A 14,829-nucleotide genomic window follows, 5' to 3' on the forward strand; every position below is an offset into this window, starting at 1 on the left:
GGTAAACGAAGAGCCCTGCACCACGGACAATGCCCGGAGTCACAGTGGGAGCAGGCAGCAAGGCCACGTGTCGGACTCCACAGCAACAGGACATTACTGCCACTTCTCAGCGGCTGCATCCACAGAAACATGGCCACAGCAGTGGTAAAGGGCTCCCCGAGGCAGACAGGAAGTGGGTTTGCTTAGAACACAGCTGAGGACTCTCCAGGCAAAGGTCCACAGGCCTGCTAAGAGGAGAGGCACTAACACAACAAAAGCGAACTTCATCCTGTCTGTCACCAGAACATGGATTTGAATGAAAATGCACCGAATGTGTGCGTATGTGTGCGTGTGTGTATGTGTGTATATGCATGTGTACATTGTGTGTGTGTGTGTGTATTTCTATTCCATTCTTTTAAATGCAATTTGGTTTGGATTTTCTATGTAATTTTACAGAGATTATATAGAGCCTTTCTAAAAATGAGTCTTGGGCAGGCGATGATGGTTCACACCTTTAATCCCAGCACTTGGGAGGCAAAGGCAGGCGGACCGCTGTGAGTTTGAGGTCAGCCTGGTCTACAAAGTGAGTCCAGCACAGTCAAGACTACACAGAGAAATCCTGTCTCGAAAAACCAAAGAAATGCCAGGCGTGGTGGCGCACACCTGTAATCCCACCACTTGGGAGGCAGAGGCAAGTGGATCTCTGTGAGTTTGAGGCCAGCCTGGTCTACAGAGTGAGTCTAGGACAGCCAAGGCTACACAGAGAAACTCTGTCTTGAAAAACAAACAAACAAATAAAAAATAAAATAAATAAAATTTAGTCTTCACTGTCTTCATGTTGAGAGCCATTGTTCTTCTACCTTGGTTGATTGGTAACACAAGCGAGTTATGTGCTAAGCCTCGACTGCCTCCAAAACTCTTTATTGATATTACATCACACAATCCAAGTAGCAATGAGAATGACTTTCCACCCATTTGCATACAGAAGCAGAGATCAGAAAGCTTTCTGAATCCTCACAGTTGAATACATGAGCCCTAATAGAAGCCCTGCCCCGTCCAGATCTGGACTCTTCCTCCGCGTCTTACCAATGTCCCTTATTATGTTCCATCTTCATTTTTTTTTTCAATCTCTCTTCCCACCCATCTACAGTGCAGTATTTGAACTCACCAACAGCTGTGTGGCAGTGATCTACTGCGTACTGTACATGATTTGCTAAAGCAGCAGTCAGTGCATGCATGAAGCATGCCTGTTCCAAGAAGTAAATGCTAGTCCACAAATCACCATACAGGAGAAAGCTGAAGGCAAACTCCGCTTGCCTGGCATTGCTCCAGCTGATGGCCTTCCAGGCACTCTAAACTACGTAATGAGTATATGACTGTATTTCCCAACTTTTTGCTTCTTTCTCCATTAGCTGTTGAGAAATCTGTTGCAATTTCAACCACTGCAAGCTCAGTATCTCCCAATTTCAAAAGAAAATCTGTACATGGGGCTCATCTGGCTTAGATTAACTTTCCTCAGTCGGCATGCATCCTTTACCAATAAAAACAAGCTTATAAAGGCAGAGCTACACAGTTAGGAGGAGAGCGAGGACTGACTCTGACATGAACTCTGGTGCTCCATATTTGACCACCTCCCCTTGGTGGAGAGGCCTGATGGCACTCAAAGAAAGAATAAGCAGGCTACCAAGATGAGACTTGATAGCCTATGACCATATAGTGGGGGAGGAGGTCCCCTTAGGTCATAAACCTAGGGGAAGGGAATAGGGTGAAAGTGGGAAGGGGGAAGGAATGGGAGGATACAAGTGATGGGATAACAACTGAGTTGTAATCCGAATAAATTAATAAAATTAAAAAAATTTTTAAAAGGCAGAGCTAAATTAGCAGGTTTTTGTTTGTTTTTCCCCCGTCTTCTTTAAATTTAGTTTTTGAGATTACAACGATAACTACACCATTTCCTGATTCCCTTTCTTCCCTCAACTCCCTCCCATATACTCCTCCTTGCTCTCTTTTAAATTCACGGTTCCCTCCAGGTTTTCAACTATTTTCAGAAATCTGTTTAAATGAATGAATAATTCAAATTGTGCTTCACAACAACTCGAGCTCTGCAGACTCTCCATGAGAGTTTAAACAGAAAAAGGAAATGGCGGTTGAGTTTTAGCCCATGGGACCAGGTGACACGGACACTAAAGATTACCTTCCTAACAGGACGGGCATCTCCATTGTGAGTGACAAGCGTCAAGATGCGCCCCTGAATCACAAGGACTCACCTTGCTAAGACAAGGAGATAAACTCAGCCCCAGAACCCACAAGCTCACTATGCATTCAGTTCTCCAAATCTTAAAACGTAGATGGAGTAAACTCATCAAAGGCCTTTCCCGACCCTGTCTCCTTCATCCTGTGTTTATATAACTGATCATTTTTAAAACTCAACTGGGCCTGTATCTGTTCCTTCCTTATGCCTTCTAGTCACAGTTCCCAATGCTATGAGATACACTTCTTCAGCAACTTCGTGTACGCAGTCAATATGCACTTTCTATGCAGGACATTAGACTACTAGCTATATGCGGTGCAATTGTAGATACAGTTCAGTTGGTGTGGGGGGAGAACGTATAGTTTCATGCACATCTGACAGACTTTCAACTGTTTCTTCAATAAGCACTAAGTCACTGGGATCCGTAGAAATGGTGTAGTATAAGAGGCTAGCTATAAATGTCTGTGGCCCTGACTCTAGATGATCCGTATTTGATTAAGGGGAGATTTGCAAGCAGTCCAGTGAAATGTGGACTATGTATAGCAAACTCATTATAACTTAGAGAATAGCAGGTTCATTCAAATTTATCTGAGAGTCTTTACAGTGACAGGGATGTGTCATCTATCAACAGATTCTAACAGGAGGGACACTGTGAGGGACACTCCTCCTGGTTTGCTCTGGATTCTGCTGGTCCGAAGTAGCTTGGAACTAGTGAGGCTTTGGATAATGGCAGTAGAGAGGTGGGGAACAGGAGACACAAGGATGAAGATGTGAGGCTAAACAGTTAGACCAATACCATCAACACTTGTGAGGTGAACATAGGAGAACCGGGAATTCAAGGTCGTCCTGGGCTACATAGTGAATTCAAGGACAACCTATGGTATGTGCAAAACCCAAACCAAAGAAATAATCAAAATATTTAAAGGTTCCTAATACACTGGCAACTGAGGAGTTGTAAGCAAAAGTGTAATAGCTAAGTATCTTCCCTTTCCTGCCTCCCAGGGGAAGATTTCATATAGCTCCTATGAGTCAGTAGTGGACAGGACCACATTTTGATGAGGACTACTTAGTTAAGCATATCTCTTGCTCTATATTTGAGCCTGAACTTCATAAGGACCACAAAGGTAGATGTGGGGTGGGAGGTGGGACAGGGGGATGCCCCTGAAGTCTTCATGTGCTCCTCTCACCAGGGTTGCCACACTCAACACATTTCAGTTGTCTGCTTTATACTATTACTTATTTCAAGTTGGCATGTTGAGTGGGTAGCTGAGCCTGGTTTGCTGGGATTGCCAGAGCCAGTCTCGTGGCCTAAAAACCCCAGTGACACTTATACCTTGGTCAGACCAGCCTGTATGTATCTGCTCAGCATCGTAGGCAATCACACTAAAGGGTAGGTATGGAAGCAGAAGTAGCAGGAAGTAAGGACTTAAATGCCAAGTGACAGATGTTTTACTAATGTACTAAGGTCATTTAAAAAAAAAAATGGACGCCCTAGGAGGATGTAAAATAGCATTTTCTTGCGGGCCCATCTTCAGCCTGAAAAATCTCTGAGGAAATGCTGATGACAGTTCTGCTGAAAACAGCAGGCTTAGACCATTTTCCTCAAATGAGAAGGAAAGGATACAGGCATATATAATTGCATGATAAAATCCACAGCACTCCCTCTGCATTGGGAGCGGCTGGGCACCCCTACATGCACGAAACTAGATACCCGTGTGCCAGTCTCATTGGAGAAAAGTAGTATTAGGTCCTCCTGACTTTATAGGTACAGTCATTAATGAGGCCTGTGCCATAAAAATATCTCATACAATCAAGTGTAATGAGGTACAAGCTAAATTAGCAAAGCACCGAGACCCTTCTGCTGTGTTAGATGCACTCTGGATATTAGACAACTCAACAAAACTTCATAGCCAGACAAATGGGCAGATTCACAGACAGTGGCTCCACATGCAAGTCTGCTTATTTGAACATAAATATCACACATAAAAATAAATATCATGCATAAAGATCAGATCAGCTATTTTCCACCTCTAGACCCCCGTTTCCTTCTATTGTTCTCTTCTTGAGGCTTTACACTGTTGTGACTTTTGGTTTTTCAAGAAACATTTATTCACATTTTTGTGGCAGAAGATTAGAATGGATTGAACAGGCACATAGAGTCTGTAAGAAAATGCATTAGCAATCGCCCTCTCAAGGGACTGGTCCTATCCCTTTGAAACACCATGAATTGCTCACTTTATTGGTTCATCAAATAAGTTAGTAAAAATATTTTTCTTTAATATAAATTCCCCCTAGAGTTAAAGATTAAGACATGTTCATATGTTTTCCTACTCAAAGACATTATATAGGACACCATACATACAAGTTCATCTGGTGTGTACGTGCATGCATGCATGTGTAGAAGCCAGAGGGCCACAACAGGTATATTCCTCAGTCATTCTATACCTTGTGTGGGGAGACAGAGACTCCCACTAACCTGAAGCTTGCTTCTTTCGCACACTGCTGGGCCAGGGGTCCCGAGGAACTCTTTTGCTTTCCCAATAGGCACAACACTGCACTTAGTCTTTTGCCAAAGGACTTGTCAGCCCAGCTCCACTGCAAGTTCTATTTATCGTCTATTTTTGCTCAACATTTGTTCCAACTTAAAGAAGCAAATCATCAGTCAGCATGCAGAAATAGTGCCAGCTTCTAAAACTGATTGTGTTATACTCAGAAACAATGTAATTTAATTCAAAATTATCTGATATTTGTCTCTTCACATACAAACTTTAGACAAATGTTACATTAACTGGATAAAAAGTATTCTTTCATTAAATTATACTGGTAAGTGGGTTGGTTTTTATGTTCTCTATTGTTTATACTGACATTTTAAGATTGTGAAAATAATTAAATCCATGGACATGTAGGTTCATTTTTCCAACCTATCCATCAAGCAGCAAAGCATCTACTATATTGAAAATGATTACACACAAAACACAAAGTTAGATTTTATAGTAATTAATGGTTTAAAAAGTGCTTTCAAAATTAGTTACAGAGAATACATGCAAAAATCCAAATAATATTAAGTCATAAAAAGTAAAATGCGAGGTAATAGTAGGATTCAAAGAAAGGCACATTTAATTACTATACTCTGTGAACCTACCTAAATATCATGGATGACTGTATGTAAGCTTAGCCTTCACAGCCAGCCACAGGGCAACATTTTCAGACACTCAAGATCTGGAGACTCTAAGTCCAAATGAGACAGAAAGGGGATAGCTCACAGGGGCGGGGGGGGGGGGGGGGGGGGGGTGGGGGATGAGGAAGAACTCTATCATCATTCACCAAACAAAACCAGTCACTCCCCAGGCTCTGCCACCCACGTGTTCCCTACGGGACCCAACACTGAAAGCAAATGAGCCAGAATCGTAGGTATGGAAAGGAAGCAACAGACTCCAGAGCCTCCCCAGTGCCTGGTACACAGATTTAAGAAGGATGTGCCCACCCTGTAAAGCTCATGAAGCACGCTACATCCAGGACCCTAAGAAGAGAAGTGCCATACGCACAGCAGACAGCATCTGGTCGCCTCCGAATCCCTCCAGACACAATCTCAGGCAGCCTGGACGTGGTAACAAGTGAGACAAGTCAGCACACGAGATTGAATCCATTTGCCATCTCCACTGGAAACTCTATTTACCAGAAACACTGCAAGCATACTCAGAAGTAAACTGCAGGAAAAGCATGGCTATTTATTAATAAAGAGCATCAACCATTTCAAAGATGAGCAAAGCCAGCTGGATTCCTGGTGAGAGGAAAATCTAGATCCACCACAGCAGAATTTCACATCACTTGGGGAGAAGATTGAGCAAAATAAGGACTTTGAAATAACAAGGGCTTGATTTTAGAAATAACCCTCTATACTATCCTTCTCAAAACTTCTCAGACAGGGATGCCAAGAAACCTTACCAGGTAAAGGCACTTGCCACACGAGATGTACAACTTGAATTCCATTCCTGGAACCCACAGTGGGAGGAGAGATTCTCACACGTTCTCCTCTGACTTCCACTCATATCCCTACACAATAATAATAATAATAATAATAATAATAATAATAATAATAATAATAACAACAACAACAACAATAATTCTGAATCTTGAACACTAGAATTAGGTAGGCCCATCTAGACAGCAATGTGTGTTATGTCAACAAATTTTGATTGGGCAGGGAAAAATAACAGTTTAAAAGTATATGTTAACACTGTACTTTTCCCTATTTTTTTCTTCTTTCCTGTTGCTGAAAATAAATCCAGGTTAGACCTAGTGTTTTATGCCCATTATCCCAGCATTCAGAGCCGAGGCAAGAGGATCATAAGTTTTAGGCCTAGACTGTAAAGTTACATAAAAAGATCCTATCTAAAGTAAAAATAGAAACAAACAACAACAACAGCAAAAAAAACAAAAAAAAAACAAAAACAAAAAAAACACAACACTCCAAGATAAATCATTTTTTAAATAATACTATATTTCATTGTTTCTAGACATGTGTTACGTCAAATTATTTAAAATTATGTATTAATACCATTGTACCATTGCAGTATAATTGCCTGTTTAAAAGGATTGCCTTTTTATGAAGCATAAACTATGACTTAGTTTTTTGCAAATCGCAAGCATGAGATTTCCTTCTATTTCATTTGTTTATTACACAGTCTCATCAAAAGTTGCAGAGACAGTGTCAGAGGAAGATGAGACGCTCAGGCCTCAGGTCTCCCTGCACATGGAAGGAAACCATAAACCTCACAAGTGACGTGCCCACGACTAAACGTTTTAAACAAAGCAGAGAAATTGAACCTAGTTAACTGTAAGACTAACCTTGACTTGAAAACCAACCGTCTTTTAAGTGATACCTCAAACTTCTCTCAAAATTATTTTTTAAATTCTCTAACATAAACTTTCTAATTTAAAAGACAAACTCACTAACCCTTAAATTTGATTAGGCTTCCATTTTCCCAAATGTTATAAAGATGCTTCGAGATGGAACCGCTAGCGTAAAAATCAGCTATAAAGCCATTTGATCATCAAGCCAGCACAAGTGAACTCGTGCAAGTGGCGTACACAGCATCACCTTCCCAGGGATGTCTCAGGAGATCTTCTATGGAGCCTGGAGTCTGTAACAAGAGTCTATAACACTAACTGACTTCATTTAGCATCACATGTTGACTGACTACTCAGAATACCTCATCATGACAGAGTCACAGGGGTTACACTATACTCAGACAACTCATGGGACAATTGACGTGGGACAAGCCAAGGACACTACAGTTAGGTTCAGCTTTTATACTCTTATCATGACCTGCACACTCAAAATATTTCAGCTTCTGTCCACATAATGTTTCAAATCAATACTGCCAGCATCCCAGGAATACCTGAAAGACTCCGCACTTGGGAGGGAGCATGGGCAGCCCAGGAGCTCACCATGCTCTGACTGCTCTAATCTCTTAGAACCAGGCAAGACTTCCAGGGCAGGGACTGGGACACCAACCCAAGCCACAAAACCTTCAGCCTACAAGTTGTCCTAGCCTACAAAATGTGCTGGCGCATGCGTTTAATCCCAGCACTTGGGGAAGCAGAAGGTGGGTGGATCTCTGTGAGTTCGAGGCCAGGCTGATCCACACAAAGTGAGTCCATGACAGCCAGGGCTACACAGGAAAACTCTGTCTCAAAAAAAACAAACAACAACAAAAACAAAAAACAGGAAGAAAAAAAGATGTGCTCGAGTGTAAGTGAAACAAAACTTGTGGGCGTGGCCATGGAGAGAAAGCCCAACCCCTGACACCACCTAGAGAAGCAGGAACCGGAACCTGGATCATCCAGAGAAAGTGACAGAAATCACAAAAATGGTGAAGCCAAGTCTCCCAGAGAAAGTGATTGATTACTGCAAATTATTTTTTCCATTACCTTCAGAAACAGTTTACATTGATGTGTTCTCATAATAAAATTTGAAGGTTGGCAAACTTGTATCGTTTCAGCTGTAGAGAAGTTCAGTTAATCGTGTAATTTAAGTCTTTCAAAACCCCTACAAATTACTTTAATAAAGAAGTGTAAATGCTTCTATCCTTCCCCCCACTTTTCCACAAGACTCCATATGCTTCGTCCAATGTTCGGCTGGGAGTCTCAGCATCTGTTTTGATCCACTCACTGCTGGGTGAAGCCTCTCAGAAGACAATTGTGCTAGGCTCCTATCTGTGAGCATAGCAGAGTGTCATGAATAGTGTCAGGGGTTGGCTCTCTCCAATAGGGTGTGTCTCAGGTTGGGTTGGCTCTCTCCCATAGGGTGTGTCTCAGGTTGGGTTGGCTCTCTCCCATGGGGTGTGCCTCAGGTTGGGCCAGGCTTTGGTAGGACATTCCCTCAATCTCTGCTCTATATCCTTGTACACCTTGTAGGCAGGGTAAATTTTGGGTTGAAGTTTTTGTGGGTGAGTTGGTGTTCCCCTCTTTCCACTAAGAGTCACGTCTAGTTAGAGAGTGGCCTTTTCAGTCTCCATGACCCCTGCTACTAGGGGTCTCAGGTAGAGTCATCTTCATATCCTCCCAGGAGGCTAGCCTGTCCTAGGTCTCCAGCTTATCAGAGGAGACCCAAGGTCTCTCTTCTCTCTGCAAGCCCTCTGCCCATTCCCACTCTCCTCAGGTCTGATATCAACCCTCATTTCTCTCTGTGCTCCCTCTCTTACCCCGTTCCCTTTCTTTGACCACTTCTTCTGTCTATTCTATTTCCACTTCTGAGTGAGATTTAAGCATCCTCCCTTGGGTCCTCCTTGTTACTTATCTTCTTGGGTCTGTGAATTGTAGTATGTTTATCTTTATTATATGGCTAAAATCTGCTTCTAAGTGAGTACATACCATGTGGGTCTTTCTGGGTCTGGCTTATCTCCCTTGGGGTGATCTTTTCTAGATCCATTCATTTGCCTGCTCTACAAGAAGAGCAACAGAGCCAACTAACCAGGGCCTGGAGGGGCTTGTGGAGACTGAAGCACCAACCATGGACTATGTATAAACCAGACCAAGGCCCCCTGCACAGATACAGCAGATGGGCAGCACAGGCTTCATGTGGGTCCCCTAGTAAGGGGAACAAAGGCTATGTCCAACATGGACTGCTTTTTTATCACCTTCCCCTGGTGGGGCTGCCTAGCTGGGCCACAGAGAAAGAGGACTGCTCACCCTGATCAACTTGGTGAGCTGGGGTGGGTGGGTAGGAGCTCCCCTTTTTGGAGGAATAGGGAAGGAACAAAGGGGAAGAGAGAGGGAAGCTAAGACTGGGAGAGGGCTATGCTCGGGATGGAAAGTGAATAAAGTAATCAATTAATTAAAAAAGAAAGAAGCATGAACACATACACAGCTAGGTAATGAGTAGAAGAAAAGTCAAAGATATACCACTCCTGGCATATACCCAGAAGATGTTCCACCATACAGCAAGGACATTTGTTCAATTATGTTCATAACAGCCAGAAACTGTAAATAACCCAGATATCCCTCAATCAAAGAATGGATAAAGAAAACGTGGTTTATTAAAAACAAGGAAATGATGAAATTTGCAGGCAAATGGATGGATCAGGAAAAGATCATCCTAAGTGATGTAACCCAGACCCAGAAGGACACATATGGTATATGCTCACTTATAGGCAGATTATTAGTCCTATAATACAGGAGAACCATACAACAATCCATAGACCTAAAGAAGCTAAGTAACAAGGAGGACCCTAGGGAGGAGGCTAAAGGGCAAGGAGATTAGACACTGGAAGCTGTTGAAGATAGGGAACAGGGTGAGAGCCTGCCATAGACGTCCTCTGAGAGACTTCAAGCAGCAGGAGATTGAAGCAGATGCTGAGCCTCATAGCTAAATTTTGGGCAGAGTGTAGGGAGTCTTGTAGAAGAATAGAGGAATAGAAGGAACAGGACAGGACAGGAGCCTCACAAGAACACCAAAAGAGCCAACGAATCTGAACCCAGGGCGGGCGCTGCAGAAACTGATGCACCATCCAAGGACCATGCATGGAGAGGACCTAGGTCTCCAGCTCAGATGTAGCTGATGGGCAGCTCATTCTCCATGCGGGTCCCCTAATAAGGGGAGCATGGGCTGCCTTGGCCTTGGACTCTGTTGCTTGCTCTTTGATCACTTTCCCATGGCAGGGTGGCCTTGCCAGGCCACCAAGGAAGAGGATACAGACAGTCCAGATGAGACTTGATAGGCTGGGGTCAGCTAGAAGGGGAGGAGGGCTCCCCCTTTCTGAGGACTAGGGGAGGGGGGGAGGGAAGGTGGGACTGGGAGGAGATGAGGGAGGGGGCTACAATCGGGATATAAAGTGAATACATTTTTAAAAATAAGTTTAATATAAAAAAGATTTTGATTAAGTATAACTAGAATGTGGTCTTCATCATTAACACAGCAAGTTCAGGGCCACTAATATTGATGCTGCCCTCTCTCTAATCTATGCACATCTGCCTTGCTCTGCCACAGCCCACCTTCCTGACATATATGCTGGATACACAGTTCTACGATGACCTCTCCCAGCACATGCAGAAGTCTTATCACTAAGTCTTATCCTAAGTTACTATCTTATATAATGTTTATCTGCCAGTCATATTTGGTGTTCCCGGGGATAAAAGTTTATTTAACTACTCATGGAGCATAGTTTAATTCCTACATATATAAAAGACATTCAGATACCTGATAGTAAAAAGAGCTATACTTAGCTTCTGGCTTCAATATTCCAAAGTGACCATGGATCTTTTGATTATGGGGGCAGAGAAAGAAGGTTATCCAAAGGGGTTCCATTGTAAGCTGGTTTTGACAGATGCTGAGCCAAGGGAAATCCTTGCCTTGCTTACCCACAGCAAGGCTGAAAGGCTCTCAGTGGCACCGTCTTGCTAAGTGAACTCCTCACAACCATCCAGAGAAAGCTGTGCTCTGGGAACAGCCAGCTCTGTTTTTGTTAACCTGCTTACTAAGATGCAAACAGAGAGTAGTTACAGAACTCAGTTAGCAGAACTCGAAGTGCTGTTGTCTGTATGTGCCAGCTAAGTCTATGTCAACTTGACACAAGCCAGAGTTATCTGAAAAGAGAGAGCCTCCATTGAGAAAAATGCCTCCGTAAGATCCGGCTGTAGGATCATTTTCTTAATTAGTGATTGATGGAGGAGGGTCCAGCCCATTGTAGATGGTGACTTCCCTGCGCTGGTAATCCTGGGTTCTACAAGAAAGCGGGCTGAGCAAGCCATAGGGAGCAAGCCAGTAAGCAGCACCCCTCTGCTGATGCTTGAGTCCTCCCCTACCTCAGTCCCTGTCCTGACTTAAGTCAAATAAACTCTTTCCTCCAAAGCCATGGTGCATCCTCATAGATACAACACAGACATGACATTCCTGTATAACGTCCCTACATACAACAAGCCTCTGTATCACAGTAGTAGCTCACGGTTATTATTTCATAGCTAACACTGCCACGTACACGTTCCATATCCTTGCATAAAACTCTCATAGCACTCTAAAGAGAAATGTCACAATTAGCTTCATTTTCAGATATGAACAAGCTTTGGTTCTCAGGTAATGATAGTAAACCACAAGGCCAGAATTTGCACCCAGGACTCTGATGTCAAGGTTCAAAACTGCCGTCTCCCGAGGTGGCAAGACACCTCCTAACTTGCCACGTCCACCTGCCCAAAAGTAGTTTCTATGTCCAGTTTAGCAAGAAATAAACAATCAACTGAGTCTAGGCAACTCAAATAATAGACGAGGCCTGGACAAGCTTAGCAGAAACACTTGACACTGGGTACTTGTTCTCTTTCAGATTATTATTTTTTTCCTATCTGAAATATATATATGTGTGTGTGTGTGTATACATACATATATGTGTGTGTATATATACACATATAAGTGTATATGTGTGTGTGTATATATATGTATATATATTTTTTTAAGCACCCATAGAGAAGAAAGTATTAAAAGCCTGGAGCAGGAAACTGAACCAAATGCTGCAAACCAAGGCACTTCAGATCCCCAGCATCCCTGCAACAAATAAGCAGGGGTTTGTTGGTACATGAGACCATTACTATAACACTGCATCCCTAAGGAGCTCCAGGGCATTCAGAATGTATGTGCAATATGCTTGTCCATCTAGTGACCTCCCAATGCTGCAGGATGTTGACTAGATGATAGAACTCTAGAAGATGCTGAGCTTGTGGAAGTCCTGACCACCCTCTGTGTTCCACACTGGTGGGTAGCAGTGACCTTCTGACACCCAAAGCCAGCGCCACACAGAGGGAAAAGCGCATGGAAATTGGCACCAGAGTCTTCCAGGCAGCTGGAAACTGAGAGGAGCTTAATGGCGCGCTAAAGGCAGTGACCTCAATAAGCCAAAGGCTTGTGTCTGCTCTCATGAACACCATTATCACCTCCACAGGCCAGGGTCAGTCAGAGCAACCATCATATGCAGTTTCTTGGGCTATCCCCTACCCAAAGAACATGGCTACTTGGGGGGTGGGGATGGGGGTGTGTACTGAAACTTGAATTTCCGAGAGACTTTAGTTTCAGAGCAGGGAATCACATGTGGGTTACAACCCCTTTGGGGGTTGACAAATCTTCTCACAGGTGTCACCTAAGACCACCAGAAAACACAGATACTTACCTACGGCTGTGACAGTATCAAATTTACAGTTATAAAGTAGCCATGAAAATAATTGTATGGTTGGGGTCAGCACAACAGGAGGAACTGTATCAAAGGCCGTAGCATTAGGAAGGTTGAGAATCAATGTTTTGGGGGCTGACGGCATTTAAATTTCAGAGTTTGTTTACAACCAAAATAACCCAGGCTTATTGAGTCACTTAAGACAAGTTTTCCTGTGCTAAGACTGCGAACATTTGAGGACATTTAAAAACACGGGGGAATAGAGAGGAATGTGTGGAGTTTTCCACCGAGTATTCAAATAAGGGTTGGGCACCTGGGTATATGCAATAACTCTAGAATTCTTAATATAGCCGACCACCTAATTCCCCAAAACTGGAGCAGCACAGCTATTCTACCTGACTTACAGAGGATCAGGCCCCCTGAGCATCAGGGGACCTGGGAGTCTATAACTGGCAGTCCTTGAGTGAGAGTTGCTGGATGCGTTCTCATGTTTGTCTACTGGCAGGCAGAAAATCAGTCGTGACTTCTCAATTCTTAGGTAAGCTTCTGCCAGAAATGCTGAACCTGGAACCGCTACCCGCCTAGGGCAAACGTCCCGGAAGGGTGGAGGGTGAGGAAGTTGGAAGGTTCCAGGAAGTGGGTGGGGAGGAAGAAACTGCGGAACTGGAGCTGATAACACAAGGCGGCTTCTCAGTCGCCTAGCAGAGGGAGTCCCCGGCCAATGTGCGCAGAAGTCACGCGCGGTTTTGGCAGTACCGACCCTCTGGTTGCCGACACCTCTGAACCTCTGGCCCTGATTTCGGTTTTTTTTTAAAAAGAGGTTGTAAAGTGGAAGGCGGCTAGGGTTTCCGTAGCTGAGTCACAGCTTTGCCAACTTTCACACCATTTCCCAGAAAGCGAACAAAAAGGCTCAGACCCAAAGCCCACCACTCTGGTCTCCAATTCGGTGTCATTTGACTCGGGGTGGGGTGGGGTGGATAGCGTCAGTGTCACAACTGGAGTATCCCCACTCAACATGCAACTTCTTACCGGCGCCGAGCCTCGTGGTGCCGGGAGCGCTAGCCAAGTGCCACCAAAACCCCGATGGAAGGAAGAGAAGCCAAGCAGCGTCCTCACCTGCAGGACACCGACACCTCCACGCGTGTGGCCGGAATGGTTGCACTCAGCTGGTTCAAATCCCCAATGCCCGTGGCGCTGGTGTAGCGGCTGTCCATGTCGAGCGGAGGCGCAGAGCACTTGTCCCAAGCCCACATCCAAGCTGCGGCAGGCTGAGGGCTGCTTGGAGCCAAGCTCCGCACCGACGGGAAGGGGTGAGGGTGGAGGCAGAGGAAGGAGGCGGAGGCGGCGCGGGAAGGGGAGGGAGGAGGCGGACCTCGTCGCGAATCCAAGGACCTTGCCAGTCCTGGCAAAGCTACTACGGTCTGGCAAGTGGCGCTAAGGGCTGCTCCCGCCCCGTGGCAGCCACCGGGCGGGGATTGGGTTTACGGGCCCCCGGGTTCTGGGCGTAGGGCGCAGTGACAGTGGGTGACCTGGACCGACACCTCACCGTCTAGTGGAAAACCCCCGGCGCCCGCGGTGTCCCTTCTGCACACCCTCACCCTCCAGGGCCGTAGCTGCCTCCACTCCTGCCAGTCAGTCCGTTTCCTCTGGGTTGGAAGCCGGAGGTGTGGGCTAGAAGCCACTCCACGAAGCAGCCTCCTGTGACCAGGGCACAGGCACCTGCCCCCCCCCCGACCCCAACCCTGCTGATGGGCTCCCCACTTCAGGCAACTGAACTGATGGGGTGGTGGGACAAGGGATGGCGTCCAGCTTTTGACACCGGGTGCAGAAGGCGTGTCAATATGTGGAGCAAACTGGGGCGGAGTAGACGCTGCTGGGACAATCGCTGCGTTATAAGGGAGGAGGCTTCACTGCGTCCGCCGTCCTCTGCAACTTGAGACTTTA

At 44.9% G+C, this 14,829-nt stretch overlaps 1 protein-coding gene across 1 annotated transcript in view; it reads right to left on the minus strand.

Moving 5' to 3' along the window:
* Cpne8 (copine 8) overlaps window positions 1-14,598 on the minus strand; it is a 174,294-nt gene extending 159,696 nt beyond the window's left edge. Inside the window, exon 1 of the mRNA XM_051160226.1 lies at window positions 14,002-14,598. Within this exon, the coding sequence (XP_051016183.1) occupies window positions 14,002-14,138 (137 nt within the window). The 5' untranslated portion in view covers window positions 14,139-14,598. The remainder of the gene's footprint in view (window positions 1-14,001) is intronic.
* Between the last annotated feature and the right edge of the window lie 231 nt (window positions 14,599-14,829).

Source organism: Acomys russatus, chromosome 17 (genome assembly GCF_903995435.1).
Source record: "Acomys russatus chromosome 17, mAcoRus1.1, whole genome shotgun sequence".
Classification (NCBI taxonomy): domain Eukaryota; kingdom Metazoa; phylum Chordata; class Mammalia; order Rodentia; family Muridae; genus Acomys; species Acomys russatus.